At 53.0% G+C, this 27,282-nt stretch overlaps 2 protein-coding genes across 5 annotated transcripts in view; one reads left to right on the top strand and one right to left on the bottom strand.

Annotated features, from left to right (window-relative positions):
- Pkig (cAMP-dependent protein kinase inhibitor gamma) overlaps positions 1-1,910 on the top strand; it is a 61,485-nt gene extending 59,575 nt beyond the window's left edge. For all 3 annotated transcript variants that reach the window (XM_042694736.1, XM_042694737.1, XM_042694738.1), the window contains one exon: positions 1,165-1,910. In XM_042694736.1, the coding sequence (XP_042550670.1) occupies positions 1,165-1,244 (80 nt within the window). In that variant the 3' untranslated portion in view covers positions 1,245-1,910. The remainder of the gene's footprint in view (positions 1-1,164) is intronic.
- Positions 1,911-2,543: 633 nt separating this feature from the next.
- Positions 2,544-25,841, bottom strand: Ada (adenosine deaminase). Of its 2 annotated transcripts, none has more exons than XM_042694774.1 (12): positions 25,702-25,841; positions 15,007-15,068; positions 12,193-12,315; positions 8,668-8,811; positions 8,017-8,132; positions 6,713-6,840; positions 6,099-6,170; positions 5,913-6,014; positions 5,607-5,671; positions 3,867-3,996; positions 3,269-3,368; positions 2,544-2,858 (listed from the first exon to the last, which is right to left on the bottom strand). In XM_042694774.1, exons 1-11 carry the CDS (start codon positions 25,732-25,734, stop codon positions 3,276-3,278), a joined length of 1,068 nt encoding a protein of 355 aa, XP_042550708.1. In that variant the 5' UTR covers positions 25,735-25,841; the 3' UTR covers positions 2,544-2,858; positions 3,269-3,275. The 2 variants fall into 2 exon arrangements, with proteins under 2 accessions (XP_042550708.1, XP_042550707.1); XM_042694773.1 differs by having other exon boundaries at positions 2,544-2,861.
- Between the last annotated feature and the right edge of the window lie 1,441 nt (positions 25,842-27,282).

Genomic DNA, 27,282 nt, shown 5'->3' on the forward strand with positions numbered 1-27,282 from the left:
GGGCTGTAGCCTTGGCTTTCTGTGTGCAGCTCCAGTCTAGAGGTATTGGTCCTTGATGCCAGGAGGGGGGACCTCCAAGGACAGAAGACTTTGGGAGAGCAGCAGTGCAACCCTCTCCTGTTAGAGATGGACAGACTGAGAACGTGGGTGGCTTTCTTGGGGCTCTCCATCAAGTTACCATGTTAGCAAGGCAGCTTTAAGAGTCCCCTGACACCTCTCCTCTGTACCCCACTCAGGAGCCCCTTTGGTCAGCCCTTAGTCCTAGGGTGGAGTAAATGCTTCTTTGGGTTTCCTGTTGCTTCCCTGTCCAGCCTCAGCTCACTCCTCCCCTCTTGCCCTCTAAGCCCAGCCACAGTAGAACCCTGCTGGTCTCAACACGCCCTCCCCTGTCTGCTTCTTTAGGGACTATGCCAGTGATAGGCAGTGCTCAGAGCCAGGCCCTGGGGTAGAGGCGTCGTCCTGCCTCTCAGCAGCCTCCTGAAGAGGGCACTGAGACTGCGGGGGGAGGGACTGGGCTCACGTTGGGTGCTCTGCTCACCGTGCACTGCTGGTAGCGTGAGCGATGGCAGGCCCTCCCGTTACCTCTTCCACAGTGGGGCTTAAGTGAGGCTCCACCCCAACTTACTGGGCTAGTTGTTGCTGTGGGCCGCTGTCCCCACTCTCCTCCCCACCCCCCTAGGTTTCTGGCTGTCTTGGATAGAAAGGGGGTAGAGGCTGTCAGTAATAAGCTGGATCAGGCTTCCTAAATACAGTGTAATGTAGACACATATATCCAGGATGTGTCAAACACCCTTAAAGGTGCCTTGAGGTAGGCCTGGCACCTGGTACTCCTAAGCTGGCCTGCTCAGTATCCTACATGGATACTCCCATTCACTCAGTTCACGTTGGGGACTTGACATTTGCCTTCTCCCTCTGGGGAACCCGTACAACTCCCTTCACCCCATGCTCCCAGCACCTGTCTACCATCCTCACTTTCAATTGACTTATTATACTAGCAACTCCCCGTGCATGTCTGGGTTAAGATATTAGACAGTTGGCTGATGATCTTTGGCCACTGCCACCCCCAGTCCAGCTCCTGCCATAATCTGGAGCTTTAGCTACTTTTATCAGTTTGGCTGTTCTCCTCCAGTTCCCCAAGAAAACATGCTCTTCTTTCCTCTCCAGAAGGACAGGCAGAAGCAAGCACTTCTGACAAGGAGGCCAGCAACCAACCTGAGAGCTGTGATGGAACCACCTCATCTTGAGTCTGCCTTTGTCCACAGAGGCTGGAAGAGAGACCTGCTGTCCCCCTGCCCCCCGGAACAAGAGCCCTGGCACTGGCCAAGTAGCCTCTTCTCTGAGCCCATGTGCCAGGCCAAACTATGAAGCCCTGTGGAGGCCTCCATGGCCCCTTCTCAGAAAGCTCTTTGCCCACCCCACAGGCTCCCTATAACCACCACCCTCTCGCCATGCCCAGGTACACTTTGAAGATGCTGTAACCACAGGATGTTATTTATTCAGTGGGGCAGGGCTCGGGTCAGGCCCTGTCTACCAGGTGAACAGCCAGGTCACGTTCCTTCTGCTGCCGTCTGGATGGGACTGAGCATGTCCTGGCACCGCCCCTCCTTTCCAACCCCAGCCTCTGGGCCAAGACCTTCATATCCCTTTTTTAAGAAACACTTTTAAACTTTTTTAAAAACTTCAAACCTTTCTTCAGCAGAGGGAGGGAGCTGACAATCAATTCCTTTTTGTTCTGGAAGCTGTTTCAAGCTGGCTCTGACCATCTATGCAGCTCTGAGGCTCCCTCATGGAGCTTCACAGGTCCATTGTTAGGGAAAGGATTTGGGATCTAAGCTAACTGACGGATTCTTTGCCCTTTCTACCAAGATAAGTGACACTTAGGCCCTGAGAAATAAAGCTGATTTGTGTGACTGGTTTCTCTTTCCTTTGAACAGTGAGAGCAGAGGCTGGGAGGCCTTGTTTTCTCAAGTCAGTTGTCAGCTGGGCTGTAACCTCCCAGGCTTGCATAGAATACACTTCTAAGAAGATGCCAGTGTCCTTTCGTGACCAGCAGTGCTCCTGGTTCTGTGTCCGATGAGCCCTTCCCCCACTCATCTGCCCTGTCTCACAGCCCATAGCTTTGAGCACCAAAAGCAAGTTTTCCACTTAAGCTCAGAGTACAGCCAAGAACACAGTGGGCTGTGGTTGGTCGTGGGGCTTGAACTCTGGGCTTGGGCACTATGCGCTCTTCAGCTCAAGGCGAGCGCTCTACCGCTTGAGCCACAGCACCACTTCAAGTTTTCTAGTGGTTTATTGGAGATAAGAGTCTCATGGACTTTCCTGCCCGGTCTGGCTTTGAACTGCGATCCTCAGATCTCAGCCTCCTGAATAGTGAGCCACCGGCGCCTGGCTAGGAAGCCTCATTTCTTTCAGACTCTTGAGTTTCCATTCACAGCCTTTATAGGGCTCTAGGACCCTTGCTGCTGAGCAGGCTGCCCATGTGCCATTCCCAGTGCCCTTCCATTCTCTTCGCTACCTAAATCACAAGCCCAAGACCACACACATGTGCTGCACCACACTAGCCACCAGCTGCTTTATTGAGCACCAGATTTTTTTTTAGCATGAATCACCTTAAGAGGAGGTTCCAGATTCATATGTGCCATTGGTACATGACATGATCAGAGGAGAGACAAGGCCCTGCAGAGGTCTGTCTGTACACAGACAGCCTTACAGCTATAAGAGCATCAGGAGCTGACTATTGGCTCAGTCTTCCTGGAAGAAATAAAGGTCAGAGTGTCACTTGATCCCACGGAGTTGTGAAGATCCCATCCACAGGGTGAGGGCTCAGAGGCAGCCAAGTCCTCTTCAGGGGTCCTGCTCTGCTGTCAAGTCAGAGGAGCGGAAGTCAGCAGTGTAGTGTAAAAATCACAGCACTCCAAAACCAGGAAAGAACCCCTTCTACAGGTGACAGGACTGAGGCTTTGAGCAAGGGAGTGCCCCACTGAGCCTGCCCAGGAAGGTAGGAACAAAATGAGGACCTGGCCCAGCTCCCTGCCCTGGGCTTTAGGCAGCCATGGCAACAGCACAAGCTGCCCCAGATGGTGTAGACTGGCCATCAGGAAGTTTCCCCTCAGGCAAACAGTCACACAAAAATAAGCCACTGCTGAGAGGTGGCCATGAGAGCGCCAGGCAGTCATCACACATTCTTGGTGCTGCCCAAGAAGTGCTCTTGTTAGAAGTCCCACGGAAAGCCGAGCGGGAGCCAAGGCAGGCCTAGGCAGGAACATACCAGCCTTCTAGGGTGACATGTTGTAGTCTTTATAGAGCCGGTCGAGGAGCTCTCTCTTATCGTCCTCTGGGAGGAAGCTGGACTTTGCTGCATTGATGTTCTAGAAGGGCCAGAGAGGGAGATATGGAGCCAGAGCAAGAGGGGAGCCCTTGGTAACCCAGGGACAGTCCCTGCTCTTCACAGGACATGGCAGGGAATCCCCAGCCATGGCAGCAAGCATCAGAGCAGAGACCATGTGGTTCTTAACACAGGACCACATGGCACGGATGTAAGCAGTAGGTTAGCCAAGGCCTGGAGGGATGCGGTGGGATGGGGGGGGGGGGGGGGGAGGGAAGAGCCACTCAGGGACATACTTGGGACACTGGAACCCAGGTCTGAGACTCAGCCTGGACTGTAGAAGCAGCTGAGCAAACCTCAGAGAGAGGGGTCCACTCAGGGCACTTGACTGAAGCAAAGGCTAAACTACCTGGCCCTCAGACAGGACATCTGACCCAGGTTAGGACTTTTAGGCACATGCCAGTAATCCTGAGGTTCCAGGCCCTGCATAGGGCCTCAGCCCCTGGGGCCGGCTTCATGGTGACAGCTCACTCCCACTTACCAGCCGCTTAAACTCCTCCTCAGTAAAGCCCATGTCCCCTTTGATAATCTGGTAATCAGTGTTCAGGGTAGACTTGAAGATGAGAGGGTCATCCGTGTTGATCGAGTAGTTAGCCTGATCGTTCTTGAAGCTGGGAAGGAAGAAAGGTTCCTTTTACCCCCACCTGTCCCCATTGATCCTCCCGCAGCCTCAGACATTCCTGAAGGACTGGATCCTGGCACAGAGGAGACACAAACTCAGAGAACTCTGGGGACTTTGTCCAGAGCCACCTAGCTAGCAGCTCACAGCTTAATGCCACTGTCACTGTGCTTCTTCACTCAAGGCTAGTATTTTACCACTTTGGGCCATAGTGCCACTTCTGGCTTTCTGGTGGTTGATTGGAGATAAGACTCTCATGGACTTTTCTGCCTGGTATGGCTTTGAACCGTGATCCTCAGATCTCAGCTTTTTTTTTGATCAAACCCAGAATGTTGCATTTGCTAGGCAAGCACTTTGCCTCTGGGCTAATCCCAATCGAACTCTGGATTCTCTCTCTCTCTCCCCTTTCTCCCCCCTCTCTCCCTCTCTCTCCCCCCCTTTCTCCCCTCTCTCTCTCTCTCTCTCTCTCTCTCTCTCTCTCTCTCTCTCTCCCCCCCCCCCTCTCCTCTCCAGGCCTGGGCTCTGTCCCCGAGCTTTTTTTTTTTTTTTTGCCATTCCTGGGGCTTGAACTCAGGGCCTGGGCGCTGTCCCTGAGCTTCTTTGGCTCAAGGCTGGCGCTCTACCCCTTGAGCCACAGCGCCACTTCCGGCTTTTTTCTGTGTCTGTGGTGCTGAGGAATCGAACCCGGGGCCTCAGGCATGCAAGCCGAGCGCTCTACCACTGAGCCACCTGCCCAGCCTCCCCGAGCTTTTGCTCAAGGCTAGTGCTCTACCACTTTGAGCCACAGCTCCACTTCCTAACCCTGGATTCCTATCAAATCTAATGGCTCTTTCCTAGCTCTCTCCCATCCTTGACTTATGTAGCAGAATTGACACTGTTGACTCCTCTTGGTCTTGTCCCTAGATCTCTATGACACTATACTTTTGGCTTTCCTTTTTCTGTCCCTTAAATGTCACTGGCCTGGGTTCTATCCTAGGCTTTCTCGCTTCACTACCTCCCACGTGTCTTGAAGAACCTCCACTTGGCAGGTACCTTGCCACATGCTAAGCCAGGTGTGGCGGCCTGCCATATCAGAGCCTCAGAGCACAAGCCCCTCCCCTCCATATAGCCTTGATTGACAGACCAGCACTGCTCTGACCATTGCCAGTTTTTACTGCCTCAGAAGGCAGCCTTGCCTTCTTAATACCAGGTATTGTGTTCCAGGGCTCAGTCACTGGACAAAAGAAGGACCTTAGGCCTGGATAGACATGGCATAGAATGAAGTAGCTTGGGGAAAGACTGTCCAGGGGCAAGCCCCAAGCTAGCATTAGGGAGTGCCTGGCTGCACCAGGAGCACAGAACAGGAAGTAGGAGAGGAGTGTGGAAATTTCACTCTGTGGCATTCTGGAACTGAGTTTGCTGCAGAGCCCCTGGCTCTGCTAATTAGGATGGAGGGGAGAGGGTGGCCGATGTCGAATTACAGTAAACTTGAGCATTTGTCGGTGAGGTCAGTCACACCTGCTTCCCAAGCGAAGAGACTTCATAACTAAGACCCAGCATGAGCTGGTACCTGGACCCTGCATTCCCTCCCATCCATGGCTTTCCAGGAACAAAACATCTCACCGAACAACTGCATGCTCCGTTTTCGGGTTCCAGGCGCCTGTGAGGTAGCTGGACCAGGGGCAGACCTGCAAGGGCAGGTGTGTGGCTGGCACAGCAGGTAGCCCCAGGCCACACCCTGCAGCGGCAGGGCCACCTGCTGTGCTGCATTCTTGCCAGGTTGCATTGGCCTTGCTGCTGCTGTGGCCTATGAATCCTCTACTGTGGATGTCCAGTGACCAGCCCACAGGACCCACCTGGGTTTTGGCCTCTCTGTCTAGTAGGGGAAGGGAAAGTTAGAGACAGTTCCCCCCAGCCCTGGCTCCTTACTTCAAAGTGCATGTTCTCCCGTCGCAGCCTCTGGTAAAGGGCCTCGTCCTCCAGGGTGTGGTAGCCATGTCCCACCCTCTCAGTCTTGAGGACATCCACAGCCTGTGGAGAAGGAGGGAGGAGAGAGAGGGGTGAGCCGGGGTGGAGGGGGCAACCAGAAGGGTCCCGTGGCCAGTGGCTCCTCACCTCTCTCACCACCTCGGCAGAGCCCACTTCCCCAGCATGGACCGTGCGATGGATACCACTCTTTACGGCCTCCTGGAAGGACAAGAGCCACGTCAGGGCTTCCTGGGGAGGGCCTTGGCCGGCCCTGCCTCCAGCAGACTTGGGGGCTAAATTTTGGCCAGCTTGATGGTCCCCATGGACAGACTGGGCTTCAACAGGGCAGTCTGGCTTTGATTCCACCTCCCATCCCCCCCTCCTCCCTCCCACCCTACCCCTGGCATGTCTAAGAGAGGCACCCTTTGAAAGTGTGTACATGTTCTAGCACCTCTAAACATCACACTCATTTTACACAAAAGGAAATTGAGGCTCACAAAATTAAGTCATGGGACCAAGGCCAAACTGGAAGTATGGCACCAGGAAAACTAGGCCCAGAGAGAGACAGTTTTGTCCAAGGCCACACAGCAAATCATAGGCAGGCAGAGGGTCAACCAGCACTCCCAATACTGCATGCCGGCTTTTCTTTATATGAAGTTCCAGACCCCAACTTCAACCAGGACACACCTGGGGGGACTCAGAGCATGCACATTCTCCCTATGAGATCCTTCAGGACAGCGAAGCCCCTTCCATAGGCCCACCTCATAGGCTGCCCTGTGGCCCGGGAAGAGGCTGCTTCCTACAATGGTCTCGTCCCCAGCCAGGTCAATGGCCACCACAGTGTTCTGATGGTACTTCTTACACAGCTCCAGCACCTCGAGGGACCAGCCTGTGGAGAGATGCCCCCCGGGGCCCTGTCAGCAGCACCCCATACCCCTGCCTGAGGCCCACACAAGACAGGGCCAGTGACTTCAGATACTGGCTGCTGTGTTCTAACCACATGGCTTTTGGCAGATTCTCTGCCTAAGCCTCAGACTGCCCCTACCCAGGGCTATGGTAAGGCTACGCCAAGGTCTGGGGGGCAAAGTACCAGCACAGAGCTGGGGCTCAGTGAGTGGCAGATGAGCTGTTTCCTCAGCACCTGCAACATTACCCAAGGTGGGCTTCCCACCCCTCTTAGATGATGAAGAAATGCTGTAACTCACACCATATTGCTGAGCCCATAAACTTACTCTTGTGCATTGACTAAGAATGACTAATGGGCTGGGAAGGTGGCTTAGTGGTAGAGTGCTTGCCTAGCATGCATGAGGCACTGTGGCTCAAGTGGTAGAGTGCTAGCCTTGAGTTGAAGAGTTGAGGGACTGGCCCAGGCCCAGGCCCAGGCACCACGAGACACACACACACACAATGATTGAACACAAGCTTTGTGCTTTCCTGGTTAAGGGACAAGAGGTTTCACCTTTCTCTGCCTTGGTTTCCCCATCTGTCAAATGGGAATAATGAGTAGAAATCTCTGATGCAGGTAAATCTTTCCTTCTGGAAAAGGCCATTGGCTTTGATGCCTATTAATGCTTAGGACAGAGGAAAGCAGTTAGGTGCGGCCATCTGGGAGAAAGTGTAACTGAGAGAAGTGTCAGAGAAGTACAGAGAAGTGTCATGACTTGCTCAAGGTTGCACAAGAGCTCTGAACCATGAAGCTCAAGCCAGAGAGGTTTGATCAGTGTCAATGACCAGGAGACCCCTCAAAGCAGAGCTATGCCGAAAACTATCAATTAATGGCTCAGACAGGGTGAGGCCAGGCCCCTAGGGTCTCAAGGGAACTCTCTGGACTTGTATGTTCAGGATCCTTTGATTTTGAGTTTCCTGGAAGTCATGTGGCTGCCAAGGCCTTGTTTTCCTGGGAAGAAAATTGTCGTCCAGAAGTGCTGAGTCTGCCTAGGAGGCCTGTGGTACCTTTAGGAAGCCCCAGGATCATGCCAAGGTGCTCTGGGGGGAGGGGGGGACACCAAAGGAGCCAGGTTCAGATGCATAGATGGACAGCCGGGCAGGGCAGAGTGGTACTCACTGGGCTGGTGGCGCATGCAGCACAGGATGGACCGGACCTTGACATTGAAGGCTTGCTCCCCCTCCCGCAGACCCTGGTTCACTAGGTCAACCACTTCATCTGGGGTGAGGTCCCCTCTGTGTGAGAAGAAGGAGGTGGCCTGAAGCAAACAGAAAGCTTGGGCCTGGGCCAGAGAAAGAACAAATCTCCTCACATCCCTCCTCTTCTGAGAGAAGACTGACAGAGGTCCTGGCAAACCCCAGCACTGCTGACACTTCTAGATCCCAGCATGGGGGTGTTAGACACAGCCCTCCCCACCCCTGGATGGGGAGTGTGGCTAAAGCGTATATCAGAATAGAGATTTGAGGGGTATAGGCAGATGGGCAAGAATGAGCCTGACTCACTTCAACTATAGGATAAAGCAGGACCTTAAAGGTCAGTAGCAGGCTAATGCTCCTGACAGCAGGCAGAGCTATGGCATTGAGATACAGCCTTCTGATTTCACCAAGTTAAGGGGTGATTCTTGTCCTTCTTAGAGCCAAGTAAAGCCGATCGGGGCCATGGGCCGTGTCAGAGTCAGGCTGTCTCCATCCCTCCGCATACTGCTTCTGTGTCTGGCTGGGCCTACCCAGCCAACACCCTCTGCAAGCCCCTCCTACCACTGTCACATACTCGGCCTGGTTCCAGGGGATGGGATCCACTTTGAAGTTGGCCAGCAGGTGGGGGCTGTAGCGCACCTCCATGTACACCACACGCTCCTTGGCCTTCATCTCCACAATCTCATAGGCTATCCTTTTGATGGCCTCCCTGCAGCCCCTGGAAGGGAAGATGGGGTTGGAGGGTCAACCTTCTCCAAGAGCCTTGAGCAAAAGAGGTTGTCCTCAAGCCTGGGCAGATCAGGTCTACTTCTGTCCCCAATACCTCATTTCCTAGTCCCAAGCTCTGGCACCTGCTGGATAAGCAGATTTATTTATAATATAATGTCATTTCTACTTCCGATGGCATGCCAATCCTCCTCCTCCCCCCTGCTGGGACTATGTTGTTTCTAATTGCCTTCTGTCTCTGTACCTACCCTCTGCTCTTCCCCACATAGCAGCTGGAAGAAGCCTTTAAAAATGTAAACCAGGAGCAAGAGGTGCTCTGTGGAAGGATACTCTCCCAATCTGTGCAAGGCCCTGGGCTCAATATCCAGCAACACATACATACCCACACCAATCATGTTTTTAAAAGGATGCTAAAGTATGTCCCTCATTTCCTCTGAGTCCTAATGGCTTCCAACCACTTAGATGTGAGAACAAACCAGCCACACATAAACATCGTCTGGGCCAGTGCTTGGCACAGAGGAGACAAATGCCAAGTATTGTAGTTCTTAGGACTGAGTGCAAGCTTCAGGACTATACCACAGAGTGAGCTGTAAAGGTCTCATTGGAGCCAGGAGGAAGGGATAGTGCAAGTACTTGGCCTTCTGGGTGAGAAGGAGGATGCTGGCCCTCTGGGACAGAGAATGCATCCAATCCTGTGCTCAGCTCCACACCAGGGAGGAGAGCACTCACCGCATTGCCTGAAGGCCCAGCCACCTCCCCATCCCCCCATCTCCCCACAGCTGGGAGCTCATTCTGGGAACTCAGTCTCCCCCTCACAGAGCCCCTCTGCCAGCAAGAGCTCCAGGCACACAAGTGAGCGGCAAACACAGCAGGTCAGGCAGAGCCAGGCCCACAGACACAGATAAAGCATGGCTGGCAACAGCGGTGCTCTGGCAGAGAAGGCCTCACTGTGTAAGATAAGGTGAGCTGTGGGCTTCCCAGCAGAGGGAAGAGCCAAGGCAGAATGCATGAGGTCAGACATGCTTGGCCTCTGAAGACAGGAGAGGAAGACATGGCGTGGTGGAAGAACAGGAGGCGAGGCTTGGAATGTTCAAGGCTCTTGAACACTTGGTGCCCTTGGCTTTGACTATGGGAACACATGGAGATGTCGGAAAGTTCAGAAGCAGGGAGAAGCTTACAGATTCAAAGGGTCAGGAGAGTTCCCTGTGGCACCCTTGGGTGCCCACTCCTGGGTCCTTTTCAGTGTCTAGCAATATTCCTGGCCCACAACAGTATAAAAACAGGAAGACAAGGGCCTGAATCCTTCTCTACTCTTGCCACCCCATACTCTAATCACACCCTCCAAGAATGAAGCCCTGAATGAGGGGGCAGGAGACCCAGGTTCAGACCCTGCTCTCACTCTACTTCTCTGGACCTCAGTTTACCTAGACCAAGGGCTTCTTCTTTGTCCTTTTTTTTTGGGGGGGGGTCCAGTCGTGGGGCCTGAACTCTGGGTCTGGTCACTGTCCCTGAGCTTCTTTTATTTAATTTTTTTTTTTTTTTTTGGGTCCGGTTGTGGGGCCTGAACTCTGGGTCTGGTCACTGTCCCTCAGCTCTTCAGCTCAAGGCTAGCACTCTACCACTTGAGCCACTGCGCCATTTCTGGCTGTTTTCTTTTTGCTTATGTGGTGCTGAGGAATCGAACCCAGGGCCTCAGGCATGCAAGGCAAGTGCTCTACCACTGAGCCACCTTCCCAGCCCAGGGCTTCTTCTTTGATATCTTTGATTGTACCATGGGATGATATGACCTCTAGTGGGCCATGGCCCCAGAGGACTAGCACAGGTACCAGGCCCCTTCCGCCTTCTGTCTTCTGCCTCTGGGTTGCATCATGAGAGATGGTGAGTACACGCAGGACTCCTGGTGAGCAGGAAGCTTGCCTACATGTGCTCAGCAATGTTCCCACGCAGCATATAGGGACCAGTCTGCCTGCTCACCAGGGCCAACACAAGGGCAGCTATGTCTTCCAGACAGCCCAGAGGTTCTAGCTAGGAGCCAGTAGCCTGAGCTCACTTGGTCCTTCCTCAGGACCCCTCCTGTCTGATGTTTGCCAGCCCATGGACCTCTACCCTCTTCGCTAGTTTTCCACCACCCATGCTTGCCCTGCCCTGCGAACCTGACCTCAGATGTCACCCCTGTATAGGCTGGCTACCCTTACTCCTGTTAGGTGCCTCTGATTTCCCCATCCCTGGACTTTCCAGCTAGCTTCTAGACCCCTAACTTCCAGACCCCTGATTCTTGCCTGCCTTGGGGCACTCTGCCTCATCCCAGAAGGCTCAAGGTGACACCAGGGCAACAAAATGGCCCCCTAGCCAGCTGTGGGTCTGAGACAACCTCTGCATTGTCCAGAGCCTCCATTTCTATCTCTGCAAATATAAGCAATGTCAGCCAGACGCCAGTGGCTCACGCTTGTAATCCTAGCTACTCAGGAGGCTGAGATCTGAGGATTAAAGTTTGAAGCCATCCAGGGCAGGAAAGTCCCTAAGATTCTTATTTCCAATTAACCACCAAAAAGCTGGAAGTGGAGCTGTATCTTAAGTGGTAGAACGTAACCTTGAGTGAAAAAGCTAAGGGATAGGGCTGGGAAGGTGGCTCAGTGGTAGAGCGCTTGCCTTGCAATGCCAGAGGCCCTGGGTTCGATTCCTCAGCACCACATAAGCAAAAAAGAAAAAAACCCGGAAGTGGCGCTGTGGCTCCAGTGGTAGAGCGCTAGCCTTGAGCTGAAGAGCTGAGGGACAGTGCCCAGGCCCAGAGTTCAGGCCCCACGACCGGACCCAAAAAAAAAAAAAAAAAAAAAAAAGCTAAGGGATAACAACTACAACAACAAAAATACAGGCAATATCTATCTTGTAGGCCATTGGTGACTACAAAAGGTAAGTAAGATTCAGTCAGCAGTATCTATATTCTATGTCTAAAGATGTTCTGTTATTTTAAACAGAAGCCATGGGAGTCACTAGGCACACCAGCGCCCCTGCTGGCCATGGAGGAAGCCATAGCCTTCAAAGCACGAGGCACTTGCTAGGGATAAACAGCTAGCTCTTGTACACTGCCGGCAAACTGAAAGGGTTAAGTGCCAAACATTATAATCACTTCATGAGTCAGATTCTAGGATCTGTCCATTTCCTATTTGGCCGCTTCTGCAGCTCACCACACCAACTTTTTAAGAAGGCAAGCAAGGCCCAAAGGCAATGGAGAGCTTCATTCTAGTGTATACAATGGTGATGGCAGGGCTGGGGCGTCAGGGGGCCTCTGGCAGTGCCCCAGCCTAAGGGCCAGCTCTGGTCCTAGACACAGGGATGGACACTGCTCCGGGACCTGAGCTTGCAGGCCACTTACGCAATTACGGGCATGTAGATATTGAACTTGGTCAGGAAGTCTGGGAGGCTGGTTGGATTGTCCATGCCAATGATTTTCTGCAGCTCCTCTTCTGTGTCAGCTGGGAGGGGGATCCCCCTCTTCCTGTGAAAAGAAGAGAGGATGAAGGTCCAGGCAGGACCCAGCCAGACCGATGGATACAAGGACTCTGACCCAGCAGGAATATCTCCATCCAGATCCTCCCTTCAAACAGATGGGAAAACTGAGGCCCAAGGCTAATAGAATCAGGACTGGAGTCTTACCAGGACTACTTCTGGCTCTAAGCCAGCATAACTTAAGGGGACAGAGAGGGGCGAGAATTCATTTGTGTCCACATGTGTATATGCATACACACTCCCTTCAGGACTCTGGGGAGCTGATCTAAGTACCAGGGCAAGCCCCCCACTTCCTCCCCACCCCCCCAGCAGTGAACAGAGCCCACTGGACTGGTGCCCAGTCAGGGACTACCAGGAGCAATATCCTAAGCAGCACAGTTTCCGGGGACAGGAGCTGGTGCCATGGCTTCCCCCTCCACCCTCTTGGCTGGCACAGCACAGTGGCCTGTTTGGCCCAGTGTGCTGCTCCTGAGTAGGGCTTGCACACTGGCCACCCGGCTCAGGGATCTGTCCCCTCGTACCAGCCTCCAGCTCAGGCTGGGCAGCAACCTGGCTCAGCAAGGCCGCTGGGAACACCTGTCTGGCTTGGAGAGCTGTGTTCTCTAGCAGTGTCTCTTCCTCTCCTGCAACTCCTCTGCAACCTTAATCTCCCCTGTGAGCTTGGATGGCTCCACCCAGCTCATGCGTGTGTGTGTGTGTGTGTGTGTGTGTGTGTGTGTGTGTGTGTGTGTGTGTGTGAACCATCTTGAAGATAAAAGGGACAGCCAAAGAGATGCCCCTCATATAAGGGACAGAATATGAAAGAGATAGACTTGGAGGAAGCAGTATAGCGACCAGAACTTAAAACATCAACATGACTGTCCTCAAGGAAGCAAGAGGAGGTTACCTGCCTGAAACAGGAATGTCCCTTTGAAGCAAGGGCAATTTGGGAGCCAGGGATGTGGCTTAGAGCAGGGCTGTTGCCTAGCGTGTGTGAGGCACTGGGTTTAATCCCTAGCACTGCAAAAAATTAATTAATTAAATGTTTTCCTACATGAATGCCTGCTCCCTAGGCCTCCTGCATATGCCCCAGTTCCTGTAGGTGCCCAGTAGGTACCGCCAAGGCCACCCTGACATACTGCCAGTCAGCCTGCTGTGGATCCTCACCAGCCCGGGACCCCATAGGCTGCTGCAGGGTCGGTGTGGTGCACAGAAGGAAGCTGCTCAGGGACCATGGGGATGAACTGAGTCTCCGGCTGCAGCGGGGCCCAAAGATACCACCTAAGGGCTCATCCGGCCCTCTGGCCCTGCAGAGGCTGCAGGGGAGCCAGCTGTCAATCTGTGTCCCAAGACAATGGCTCAGACTACAGTCCTGGGGCCCAGCAGACTGGAGGGCCATTCTGTCAGAGGCAAGGGAGGGACAAGGGTGGCTCAGAGCAGCACAATGATGGGGAGGGAGGGTGGCCAGATTCCATGTGCTTTGGCCATGGTGAAGGATCCTGAGGAAGAGGTAAGAAGCCCCCGGAAAGGGCAGGATCCCAGAAACAGAAGAAAGAAGAAATGATGAGAAAAATCATGGAGACAGAGATGTGGCCCCTGGACTGGGCCTGGCTGTGGGGTGTGGGGTATGGGGGGGAGGTGCTACAGATCAGGGTCTCCCCTCATCCTTCCTTTCCTGGCTACCCCATCTGGTCATCTATTTACAGCCCTCTGCCTGCACACACTGCAGGACAAACTCCACCTGCACCTGCCATGCCTCCCAGGGCCCACCCGGGTGACAGAGTCAGGGAAAAGCAGGCCATGCTGGCGGCTCCCTGACCTCCCTCTCCTCTCACCTGAGACACTCTGGCCTTCTTGTCCCCACCAAGGAGTGCTCTATAATCCCTAAACAGTGCCCTGATTAGATCTCATCTGGGGTCCCACCCTAACAACCTTGACAGGGCCTAAGGAAATAGTTGGCAGCTCCACATAGCCAAAGGACAAGCGGAGATAAGGCAGAGCCTTCGACCCCTCATCAAGGCCATAAGGTGCTGATTAATCTCTATTATTACGTGACATGCACAAGATCTGCTAACCTCTAGCAGCAGGGTTGAAGGGAAGTTGACTTGGGTCAGGGCACTGGGTTCAAATCTCTGCCATGGACTTTCCAGGCATGCATGTGTGAAGTGGATGGCATGAGGAGCTGCTAGGTTAGCCAGGAAAGTGCTGAGGGCTGGCTCCCCCATACAAGTAGTACAGTACTTCAATGGCAGCTCCCAGGGGAAAGGAAAGCTCACTGGAAGTATGGCAAGATGGAGGAAGTGGACTTACCAGAACTCTCCAGGAGACTTGGAGTTGCGAGTGAACTAGTTTCCTCTTGAGGGGCAGGAATGCCTGAGGGGATTCTCAGTGATAGGACAGAATGTGCCAGAGCTAGTGAGTCCTTACAGCTCCCCACAAACAAGTGTGGGTGCAGTAGGGGGACTCATCTCCCTAACAGCCTGGGAAGGAGAGGGAGGGGGCTGTGGTCACTCTCAGTCTATCCTGGCTCAGTCATCGAGAGTCAGTGTCTCCACAGAGCATTTCTTCCGGCCCAGGGCAGGCTTGATTCCCACAGGGCCCCTAGAAGGACTGGTGCCCCTGGCTTTCTCCAGGAGCCTCTGGGAGGAGTTGCAGGTCCCTCCTGAGCCCTGGGGAGGACAGGTATTATCTGTGGACTTACTTGGAATAGTATAAGATGGTTTTAACATTGATGGCTCCATCCAGGTGGAGATGAAGCTCTACCTGCAAATTGCAGAGAGAAAAGGGGGAGGGAGGTGGAGAGAGAGAGAGAGAGAGAGAGAGAGAGAGAGAGAGAGAGAGAGATTAGCTAACAGCAACATTATCTATGATGACCATTAGCCACCTTCTGGACCCTTCGATTACACCATTTTTTAGTCTCACCTGAGGGGTGAGTTCAACTCTATCTCATTTATAGACACTGAGATTCAAAGAGGTTAAAGATCTTGCCCAATACCACACAGCAAGCAAGTAGCACAAGTGGGAATCCACCCTGGAACTTGAACCACAGATGGAAAATTCGGAACCAAAATTCAAACTCAAATCCAATCCCAAGGCTTTTGCTCTTGACTGAGCATAAGACCAGTTCCATAAGAACCATCAAGCCCAAGCCCTCTGCTCTTATCCATTTCACTAAACCAACTCCAAGTTTAACTGATAGGATTAATGGCAGATCCCCAAACTAGGGAGTATCTATAATGCATTTCAGGCTCTGAGCTGGGGATATAACTCTGTATGGGGCGAATGCTTCGCAGATGCAAGGCCCTGGGCTCCATCCTTTTAGTACCACAAAATACAGGAATAATTGAATGATATCAGATCCATTTTCAGAAGCAGACACCACTGGAATCTAGTTTGCCAGAATTTAATATTTGACTACCTAAGATCTTTATAGTATTCTAGAAAGGGCTGCCAGTACTTAGGCATTTTTTTTCTTTTCTCTTCTTTTTTTTTTTTTTTTTTTTGTGTGTATCAATACTGGGGCTTGAACTCAAGGGTCTAAGTGCAGTTCCTTAGCTTTTATACTCAGGGCTGGTGTTCTATCAATTAAGCCATACCTCCATTCTGGCTTTTTGGTGGTTAAAGTTAAGAGTATCACAGAATTTCCTGTCTAAGCTAGTTTTGAACCAGAATACTCAGAGCTCAGTCTCCTGAGTAGCTAGGATTATAGGCATAGACACCTGTGCCTGACCACTTGGGTGTCTTCATGATCACCTCTTGCATACCCCAGCCCTGTGTAGCACCTGGTGTATAAAGCCAAGCCTAGCCAGGTGCCAGTGGCTCACACCTGTCATCCTAGCTACTCAAGAGGCTGAGATTTGAGGATCCCAGTTCAAAGACAGCCCAGGCAGGAATGTCCCTGAGACTCTCATCTCTAATAAACTACTCAGAAAAAGCTGTAAGTAGCACTGTGGCTCAAGTGGTAGAGTGGTAGCCTTGAGAATCTCAGAGACAACACCCAGGCTCTGAGGTCAAACTCCAGGACTGCCCCTCACCCCCCCAAAAAGCCAAGGCTGTGTATGAATAGGGAGTCTAGCTTAACTCCCAGCTCTTCCATGATGGTGTATATGAGATCTCAGACAAGGCACATGACCTTACTGAGCCTTAGTTTCCTTAAATAAGCAAACAGGAAGCAATTACATCTCTCTGTCCAAAAGTAATTGTAACAATTTAAAAAGACAGCAGAGGTGGATAGGTATATTTTAAGGAAAGAGTTCCTTCATCTCAACCAGGATGTGTGCCGTGCCCAGAGCAATACAGCAGGTTCCCTCACATGAACTACAGGACCTTTCCCAGGCCAGGAGACCCTGAAAAGTCTCAACAGCCATCTCTGCCAGAGTGGACCCATCTCTGGACACTGATGACTCAGATAAGCAATCTGGCTGGAAGAGGAGCCATGCTGGGGAGATGGTGGCCCAGGGTACTTCAGGATCACCCGCAGGACTCCTTTCCTGTAGAAGAAACCCTGCTCCAGCAAGGCCTCCTATCCAGGGGGCCTCAGAGCAACCAGATCTCTTCTGCAAGCAGCCATCCAGCTGGCCCCAGGCAGAGCACTCACATCAGAGCTGGGGATCAAGTTCGTTGTCGAGTGCCCTGACCAAGGGAGTCCAAGTCTCACTGGGCCAAAGGTCTATTGAATTCTCAAAGTGAGTTCAGCACATTTTGGAACGTCCAAGCTCCTAGCCCTGAGCACTGCCTCACTGAGCTAGCCAGCCGTGTGAGTGACAGTGAGCAGGCTTGCTTCCCTGAGTCCCTATTGCTTTTCCTTAGCCCTCATGGGACGATGGGGAAGATCTTACCAGAAGCAAGATGGTGTCGTGGCTAAGGGGGCATCTCACAGTGAGAGTTGGCATCCTAGCCCTTCCTCCTCTCAGCCTGAGTGACCTGGAAAAAGCCACGTCATTTCCTGGCCTGTGTGTCCTCAGCTGCTACCCAGGGAGCAAAGCCCACCTTTCCCGTGCTTTGGAAGTTTCAGTCACGTGAATGGCCACAGAGCAATAGGGACAGAGCAAATGCTCAGTATATGTCACCTCTGAGTCTTGCATTTGACAAAAAGCTGGGAAGCCCCCTGTTGGGTCCTAGAGATGCCTAGGACAAAGTCTTGTTCTGTGGCCCATATTCCAGCAAGCGGGGAGAAACGCCAAGCAAATGTCATATCCAGAAACACAGTCCACAACCAAAAGTATCCCTCAGGAAGTACACACGAGGAAATACCAAATGAAAGACTTCAGGCTGCTTAGAGAAAGTGGGTTGTGAGCTAAAGGACCAAGGATGAAGAGGAAGCGACTGTGTGAGGTGAGGAGGAAGGCTCTAGCACTTTCCAGGCAGAGAGAACAGAGCGTGTAGGGGACAAATGAGATGGTGACATGAGATCTATGGGAGGAACTGAAGCTTCCTGCGCAGGAGGTCACGGGATGCGGGCCACTGCAGGACCTGCAAGGAGCACAGGACCTGAAGCTGGCTAGAGAGAGAAGGCAACTGAGGTCGCCAGTCAAGTGTTTGAGGCCAAGGCAGAAGGCTTGAGAGTTCAAGACTAGCCTGAGCTACCTAGAGCTACCCTGTCACAAAACAAAGGGCCTAGGAGGCAGGAACGATTTGGCCAGGTATAAAGGATGACAGAGGAGCTGCGCCAGGTTGCTGAGAGGGGGTCCCCGGGGCTGCTTGCCCCTGTTGGAAGGCATGATGGGTCGGCATAGCTGCTTCTGGGGAAAACAAAACACTGAAATGTCAAAGCAGGACCTCTCAGACAGTGCCATCTTCCTAGGCCTTGATGACTGTCAGAAGTAGAAGCCCTGCTGGAGGATCATGGTGAATGGATGTGAGCCAGGACTCCCAGCATCCGGTTGGCATGGGCCACTCAGACTGGGGCTGTGTATTCCTGTAGCACAAGGCCTGTGTCCTGGCAGAGCAGAATCAAACACACCTTTCTGTACTCAGTCATAGGCTGTAGGAAGACGTGGAACTGAGAGCTTCACAGTGGAGAAAATCACACAGGAAAGGAGGGAAATGGAAAAAAGGCATCAGAAAAGAGCACTGAGGAAGAGAGAGAAAGAGAGAGAGAGAGAGAGAAAGAGAGAGAGAGAGAGAGAGAGAGAGAGAGAGAGAGAGAGAGAGAGAGAGAGGCTAGCCATGGAGAAGCCCAGAGAGGAAGAAGCATGCCAAGCAGGACCACAGCAGGTGTCCAGCATCTCAATCAGGAAGCAGGCTGGGAATTGCCTGGAGATCTAGCTCATAGCTGTAATAAAGGACTTCAAACAGAAAAGGTTTTCATCGGGGTGGCACCTTTTAAAAGCTTTTCCTGCCTGCTGGGTGGGAAGCTGGCTGGAAAGAATCCTGAACAGGAGACACGAGTGCTGATGACTCGCCCCGTCTGAATACAATAGGCAGTCAGCAGAGAGAGTCTCACAGGCAGTGGTGTGGGGAGGGTCTCCGAAAGTCTGGGCAGGACATGAGCTCCCCTGGTGCTGCCCAATGTGCCCGACCCCCCCCCCCCCCCCGCCCCGGCCAGGTATCAGTCTCCTGAGAGCCTTGTCAGGCATATGTAGGGGGAGAAGCAGAATCACAAGTTACCTCTATAGGTAGCATAAACTTTGGCCGGCTTCTCATAGAACATTCTAGAAAGATGCCATGGAAAAGTCTGTCCACACACCCCAGATGACCTTGGGGTGCAAGCTTGCAGATTGGGGTGGTGCCCTGACCTCCTGGTACTATTCTGGATAAAGAAGTAGCAGGGAGCCTCTAACATTTGAATGTCTGCTATGTATGTCTTACCTCATCCTTAGAATCATGATGGAGGGAGGGACTATGGTTAATTGGAGATAAGAGTCTCTCAGATTTGTCTGCCTGGGTGGCTCTACTTCTAGGTTTTTTTGCTGGTTAATTGGAGATAAGAGTCTTTGTGTCAGGATCCTCAAATCTCAGGCTCCTAACTAGCAAGGACTACAGATGTGAGTCACCAGCTTCACTTTCATTTTACAGATGAGGAAATGGAAGCTCAAAGAAGTATTGAAAGAAGACATAACCAATCCAGCATCTGAACCCAGGTCTGGTTCTTGAATTCCTTATCACTCTGTAGGCCTCACCTCAGACAAGAACAATATGGCAATAGTAATGATTAGTAGTAAAGCTACTGGCTAATCATCAGACTCGATCTCATTGAATCCTGATGCCTAGGTATGGTATACACCAGTCCTAGTGGCAGACGACAAAATGAACTTGCTAACTCAGCTCACAGGAGTTCAAGGACCTTCCCAGGATGACAAAGTGATAGGGGTGGAGCAAGGTTGATACCCAAGTCCTATCACCTCTAAGCCCAAGTCTTGCCCACAGCCCCAGCAATGCCCTGGCACCAAGCCCATGATTATAGTCTCCTGACCTTGCTGAGAAGAAATCATTTCCCTTGGCACTTGCCTGGTGGGGCTGACGCACAGCTGGGAATGCTGTTAGGAGGGCTGGAAGTGCTCCCAGGACCAACGTGAACAGGAAATGGACTCAGTGATCACCAGACATTTAGTATGTGACTGGCACTGAAGGAAAAAAGCACTGAGTCCTGGCTTTCAAAGACTTGCTTGGCAGTGCCTACTGCCAGGTATAGTGGTGCATGTCTATCACCCAGCTACACAGGAGGTATAAATAGGAGGATCACAGTCCCAGGCCAGCCTGGCAAAAATGAGAGACCCAGCTGGGTAGGACATTCACACTCATAATCCTAGTTTTTTGGGAAGCAGAGATGAAGAGGATTATAGTGTGAGGCCAGCCCAGACAAAAAGTTCTCTAGACCCTATGTCAACCAATAGTTGGGCACAGTTATGGGTACCTATCACTCAAGCTATGAAGGCAACTGAGAACAGGAGGATGGAGGTTCTGGGCTAGGCCTGACAAAGAAAAGTTTGTGACACTACATGCTAACAGAAAGAAAATGGGCGTGGTACTACATGCCTGTCATCCCAGCTACAGTGGAAAGCCCCAAATAGGAGGAATCCTGGTCCAGCTGCAGGCCCAGGGAAAAACAAATCCCTTTCTTAAAACAACCCGTGCAAAAAAAAAAAAAAGAAGAAGAAGAAAAAAAAAAAGAGCTAGAGGCGTGGCCTGCCTAGCAAGTGGGAGGTCCTGAGTCCAAACCTTAACACCATACACACACACACACACACACACACACACACACACACACACACACATCCTGCAATATTCGACCTGGAAAAAGAATAATTAAAGCTAAAAGGGCCTGGGGACAGGGCAGCCCAAGAGCTTAAGGCCTGAGTTCAAGCCACAGTATAGCCAAGAGCAGTGTGCCAGGGCAGGCATATATAGGTGAATGCCAGACAGGTGCTCTTCCATCCTGCAGCATCCAAGGTCACCTGGTGTGTGTCTGTGGCAGAGCCAGGATGGAGATCCAGTATAAAGACCCAGGTCTTGGATTCCTTGGCCAGCTACTTCCAGATCTGACTCAAGCAGTGAGACTGGCTACCTTCTGGGCAAACCCAAGCAGACAACCGCTCCCCAGGCTTCTAGGCCCCCAGACACACCGCTAGTTCCGTTTTCACTCCACTGGCTTCTTTCTCATTTATATAACATGTCTGTCTCCTCATTAGCAGTTCCTGAGAGCAGAGACCCGTCTGCGACACCCTGTTGTACCTGCAGTGTCTAGCACAGCAAGATGTGCTTTCTCCCTCCCTGTCCTCCATCAGCAAAGCTGAAAGAAGGTGGACCTCCCCACCCTGAGTCTGGCAGAGCCTGCTGCAGCCCCTAGCCCTCCGTTTCTAGCTCTGCTCTTAGCAATGAACATCATGGGACACAGCCCAGTGCTGGATGTCCCCAGGGTCTCTCGGTTGACTTTGAGGGTGAGGCCAGGAAACAGAGCATCCCTGAGCCAACAAACCATTTCAACTCCACCTCCTCCAGGGAGGCCTCCAAGCTCTGCCCTATTTGGGTGCAGAGTAGAAGGGGCTGAGCAATCTCCCAGTGTCTCATGCTCCTTGGGGTCCTGACAGCATTCATTCCACTGCTATGCATGAGCCTCTTGGAGGTTTCCCACACAGCCAGGTCAGTGTTTACCTGAGAAAACTCACACGGGCAATCACCTGGGAACTCAGCCCCATTGTCCCACTTTATAGATGATAAGATTGAAGCTCAGATTGATTAAGAAACCTACCTTAGGTCACAAAAGACTAATGAGTGTCACAGACTACTGAACCCCACAGCCAGGAAGTTGCGTGACCTTAAAGCCGGAAGTTTTCGCCCCTGCAACCAGTTCTCTGCATCCTACCCAGCAAGGTACTGAGTTGGCGCCGCTACTGCTGCTGCTGATCAAGAGCAGCTGTGGCTGGCTGGCTGGCGGGCTGGCGTGGCTCCAGGCCTGCACTTGGTGTTTGGGAGATGAGAACAGGTCTAATTCTTATGTTACAGGGGGGAAGCTGAGGTACAGGGAGGTGAAACTCACTCAAGCTTCCTTGATTCAAAAGCAGGTCAGGACTCAGGTCCAGGACCCAAGTTCAAATTCCTGTTGTATCTCCCTGGTCAATAGGGCCATAAAGACTGCCCCAGCTCTGCAGCTGTTCTGAGCACTTAGGGAGTAGATTTGCTTTACCCCTAATGCAGCATCAAACCTGAGTTTGGGCTGCCCTGGTGGGGTCTTCTCCCTTGTCCGAGAGCTCCCTGGTGTCCCCACTCAGGATACTTGGGCAGATGGACAAGTCTCTCCCAACCCACTGAGGGGGCCTCCCATGCTGAGTTTGGAGGCTGAATAGGGAGGTTAGCTGGCCTCCCTGCCTCCCTGTGTGACCACAGGCAGGTCTCTTTCCCTCTTTGGTTCTTCCTTCCTCTTCTGTCAAACAATGAAACTTAATCTTGATCATTCCCCATCCCCCCCACCCCCAAAACTGCCACATGAGTAAAAATGGGTAAGGCAGGCTCTTCCCAGGGGCATTTTGGTTTCAACAGGTGGCTATGGTAACAGAAAGGCACTGAGAGCCCAGAGCAGTGCACCCAGGGGCTTTGTCTCAGGAAGACAAGAAGAGAGAGTGACACTACAGGTGGCAAGGTCTGCCAGGGCCCTTGCAGCACCCCCAGGACGGAAACACACACCCAAGAACCCCCTGACACCTGCAGAGGTTGTAGAAGAACAATAGGCAAAGGCCCAGGACTCTGGTGTCTCCATTCCATCGTGCCAAGGAGGAGATTAAGATTCAGGATTTGTTGTCTGAGCTCCTGTAGCTACCACGCAGGGAGGCAGGGGTGGAATCCCTTCCTGTCTGTCTGAAGGCCCAGGCCAAGGTACCTGCCAGGGTGGCACCTGCTAGGCCAGCTGCCCTGATTCTGACTTCTCCCCACCCCTGCCATGCCACAGTGGGAATGGCAAATCTGCAAAGCAGTTCAACTGCCAGTTTAGGTGGATCTGGGTTCAAGTCTGTGTTGTAACTTTGACAACTTCCTTTTCCCCACAGTCAGTTTCCTCCTATGCAAATGAAAATAACAGAACATACCCCAGAGGGCTGATGGGAGCAAAAAATACAATACTACATGCAAAGAAGCTAGCACAGTGTCTGGTATAGAGTCAATATTCAAATGTTAGGGAAATAAAGGCACACTGGTGGTTTGTGTAGCCCCAGTTCCCTCTGCAGGAGGAAGGGACAGTTAAGAAACCGAGACTCAGCTGGCCATCAGTAGCTCACGCCTGTAATCCTAGCTACTCAGGAGGCTGAGATCTGAGGATCGCAGTTCAAAGCCAGCCTGGGCAGGAAAGCCTGTGAGACTCTTATCTCCAATAAACCACCAGAAAAACCGGAAATGGCACTGTGGCTCAAGAGGTAGAGCACAATTCTTGAGCTGAAGACCTCAGGGACAGTGCCCAGGCCTAGAGTTCAAGTCCCATGACCAACAAAAAGAAAAAGAAAATAGAAGAAAAGAAAAGAAAGAAAGAAAAAGAAACTGAATCCCTCAAGCTGCCCAGCTTTTCCCAGTTCTGTAAGTAGGGATGAACCTAACTAACTTGATGAATCATCCAAGATTCCATGACGTAAGTTGCGGAAGGCACCTAGGATCTAGTACCATTCCGGAGGCAGTCATAGCTGTTACAGCAGCCACATGGCCAGCATTGCTGACCATGCTCTACCCCTTGAGATGATGGCCCCAGCTGATTTTGCTTTTTTTTTTTTTAAATGTAGAGTCTAGTTTTCAAACAGGATTTCACATTTTTGCTCCTGTGGGCCTGGACCATGACTCTCCTATTTTATACCTTCTGTGTAGCTGGGATGATAGCTGTGTACCACCATGCCCAGATTTATTGGTTGAGATGAGGCTTCACTGACTTTTTTGCTCAGACCAAACTTGAACCACAAATCTACTGATCTCCATCTCTTATGTTGCTGGGCATACAGGGAGTCTAGCCCTGTTTTTCCTTCTTAAAGCTGACTAAACCTTGGCAGGTGATGTATATGAGAAACTAAAGAATCCAGCAAGGGCCCAGGAAGTGGGCGCTGGCACCTCCAGTCCCCAAGTCTGGTAAAGTGAGATCTCATCATGTAGCTAAAGTTGGCCTGGAACTCAAAACCCTCCTTCTCCAATCATGGTAGCAGAGATTATAGGCATGCACCACTGCAACTGGTTTATGGGTGTAGACTTTAAAGCCAGTCTTCTCTGGGCTCACTTTCCAATTTGGCTACTTCCTGGTTGTGTGGTCTTGAGCCTAGCTAAGTTCTCTGTACTTGTCTCCCCATTGGTAAGCAGGGATGTCACTTGATTGCCTCTTAGGGTCTTTGCCAGGATCAAGTGGACTTAGGCAGTTCCTGTGGAACTAGGAGAAGGCCATAGAACAATTGGCCTGCAGTAAATTCCAGCTAGTGATACAAAGAGCTACACTTATTATCTGATTGTCCAGAGCTAGCTAGGTTACAGTGGCTCCTTCCCACATCCCCAGCCAGCTCCAGCAGTGTTCTGTCCCTCTGACAGGAGATTTGTCACACCTTAGACAAAGCAGGAGACACTACCTTTATGTTCAAATTAGCATCCTGATAGCCATCCAGCCCACCCACACAGGCACATTCCCCATGTGAGGCGCTGCAGGAGAAATGACCCATCAGCATGAATCAACTGAGAGTACTGGACAATGCCCCCAAACTGGGGGTCATGGTCAGAGTATCTCCTCTAGAGCTGCTCCCCAAGTATCCCAGGATCAAACAGGAGCACACACAGCAAGTGCTGATGAACTGCAATCAGTTGCCACCTCCCTAAGTCCAGGGGTTCTGTCTATTGGATTCCCATTAGGGAAAGTGGTTTCCCCGCCCAAAGGCAGAGTCCTGAGCTGGCCAGGAAGCACTAATAACAGGTCCAGGGGCCTCCAGACAAGATGTAAGGGTGGGTCAGGAGGAATAGCCTCACTTCCCTAACTTCCCTCTGGGAGTAGGGAGTACTTTCCCCAGGAGGGCATGGGTAGTGGGGGGCCCAAGCCTACCTACCCTCCCTCCCTCTCTTCACAGACTGGGAAGTCCGTCACCTACATCTATAATAGTAAATTGAGGCTGACAGCCTCTGACTCCTCCCTCCCCCCCCCCCCCCCCATCTCACATCCCATTGACCAATTGACTCTGCTTGGCTGACTCCAGGGCCCCGCCCAGCCCTGGACAGAATCTGTAAAGAGCAGCAAAGCCCGCCACGTGCGTCCAGACCCTCTTTAACTCCCTGGTTCCCAAGACACCACAGCTGGTCCGTGGAGAAACAACCGGGCTCTGCCTCGGGGCTATTGGTTGTGTCTTGCCACTCCCCCCCCCCCCCCACACACACACACACTGGAAAGCCCACTGTGTGAGCCCGAGGCCCAGAGCCCCCAGCGTGGGGAGGGGGCCTTTCCCCAGCTCCCCGGGCTTGGGGGCGGGGGGGAGGGCCGTGCGCGGCTGCCAACCTCACCCGTGGTTCCCACGGGCGCAGCCACAGACCGGAGCCACCCGATGCTTAAGTACAAAGCCGCTGCCGCCCACCGGGCGCCCCGGGCTCTCCCCGGAGCCCGTGTGGAGGTGGACCCCGGGGCTGCGTCCCCCGAGGTTCGCGGACGTCGGGACCCCAGCCCGCGCTCACCAGATGCTGGGCGCCACGGCGGCGCTGGGTGCCCACTGGGCAGACGGCGGGGCTGAGACCCATCGGGGCCAGGCAGGGGCAGGGCAGGAGCTGGAGGCCGGCCACCGAGCCTCCGCGGTCTGGGCGCTCCCTGCCCCAGGGTCGCTCGTTGAATCGGCCGGGGGGCGAGCCAGAGCCGGAGCCGAGAACGAAAGCACCGGCCAGAGCCCCCGCGTGCTTCTGGGGTGAGGATGCCCGGGCCTGGGACCCACAAACCCTGGGGAGACCAGGAGCCCCAGCCCGCGCTCACTTTGGAATTGTCGAAGGCGATCGACTTGCTCATGGTGCCCAGCGTGCGTCCGGCGCGGCTCCCTCTGCCGAAGCCCGTGGAATCTCCGCCGGGTCAGGGTCGGGTCCGCGTCCCCGTGGGTCCTGAAGGACCGAGGCCCGCCAAGCCACTTTTACTGGGCCGGGCTCCACCCTGCCCGCCAGCCACGCCCCCGCCAGCCAGCCACGCCCCTCGCCACGCCCACTGGACCCACGCCCCTGTACGAAGCCCCGCCCCGTGCGGCCCGCCCCGCCTTTCGCCGGAGCCCCCGCCCCGCCCTCTGGCCCCGGCCCTGCATTTCCTGGAATTGTGGACGCCCCTGCTCTTGTGGGGCGCTGCGCACCCAAAAACTTGGGCAGAGCCTCCTGTGGGCAGGGCCACCGCCCCAGCTCTGTCCCCCGCCCCTTCCTGGCTCCTCCAGCGACACGACGACACTTCTGATGCCTCCCAGCCGCCTACTGTGTGCGGCCCGCGCCGGAGGCCCGAGAGATTCCACCCGCCAGACCACGCTTACCGCAGCCCCCCGACAGAAACGACCAGTTAGGGCGATTTAGTGGGGGCCCCAGCTGGGATCCAGGGCCTGCTGGAGATCGCCAGGTTGAAAGGATTGGGGCTGGAGGATGAAGCCAAAGAGAGCACCCAGGGGAGAGGACGGCCATCCTGGAGACTCGGGTGACTGGAGAGTCAGGGAGAGGGGGGCACAGTAACCCCGAAAACCCTTACCAGGTGTGCAAAATGTTCACACCAGCGCTGTTCAAAATAAGAGCATTGCACCCCAAATGCTCCTCCACAGGCAGGTGGGTAAACAGGAGGGAATAGTCACACCATGGACTCCATTTTTTGCATCTTGCTTTCCTATCCTGGCACCTGGGAAAACCTTTCCCAGATCCTAGACCGTGGAATTTCTGCTTTCCAGGCAGTTGAGATAATGGGGAGACAGCAAGTCTGTGCTCCTGGAGGTTTTTGTGCACTCCTCCGCGAGTGGACCCGCCCTTGCCTGTGAACAGCACCGTGGGCTGTCTTGCCTTCTGGCTTCTGGCTGTTTAGTTGGTAGTGGGCATGGACAGATCATGGACAAGGAGAGGCCAGAGTGCCTTATTCCCTTTCCTTTCCTGCTCAATCACAGGGGCAACTGTCTCTCTACTAAAGCCTTGACTCCTAGCAGGCCTGCCTCTTCTCCTGTCCCTTCTCTAAGGCAACGGCTCCTCTCGTTTTCATTACCAGCCCCATTTTTCATTCCACCACCCATTGCTGCCCTCTGCACTCCTCTCTCTGGGTTAGAGATTCTGAAACAGCAGAGCCTGAGTTTGGCTTGTTTGGGAAGGATCCCAGGTACCTCAGTACTGGGAATGCAGAAGTAAGGCAGGGAAGGGGAGTCCATTAAGGAGCAGGATACTATATGGAATGCCTGGGAGATGACAGAGACTATGGCTTGGACTTAACCTAGCTGAAGAGTCAGGAAGCTGGGGGCTTACCCACCCAGTCACCTCTGGTATTATGTGTATGATCATTGTTTTATGGTACTGGGAATCAAACCCAGTCACTTTTCAGATGCTAGAGAAG

Source organism: Dipodomys spectabilis, unplaced genomic scaffold, assembly GCF_019054845.1.
Source record: "Dipodomys spectabilis isolate Male_0828 unplaced genomic scaffold, ASM1905484v1 ptg000175l, whole genome shotgun sequence".
Taxonomy (NCBI): Eukaryota; Metazoa; Chordata; class Mammalia; order Rodentia; family Heteromyidae; genus Dipodomys; species Dipodomys spectabilis.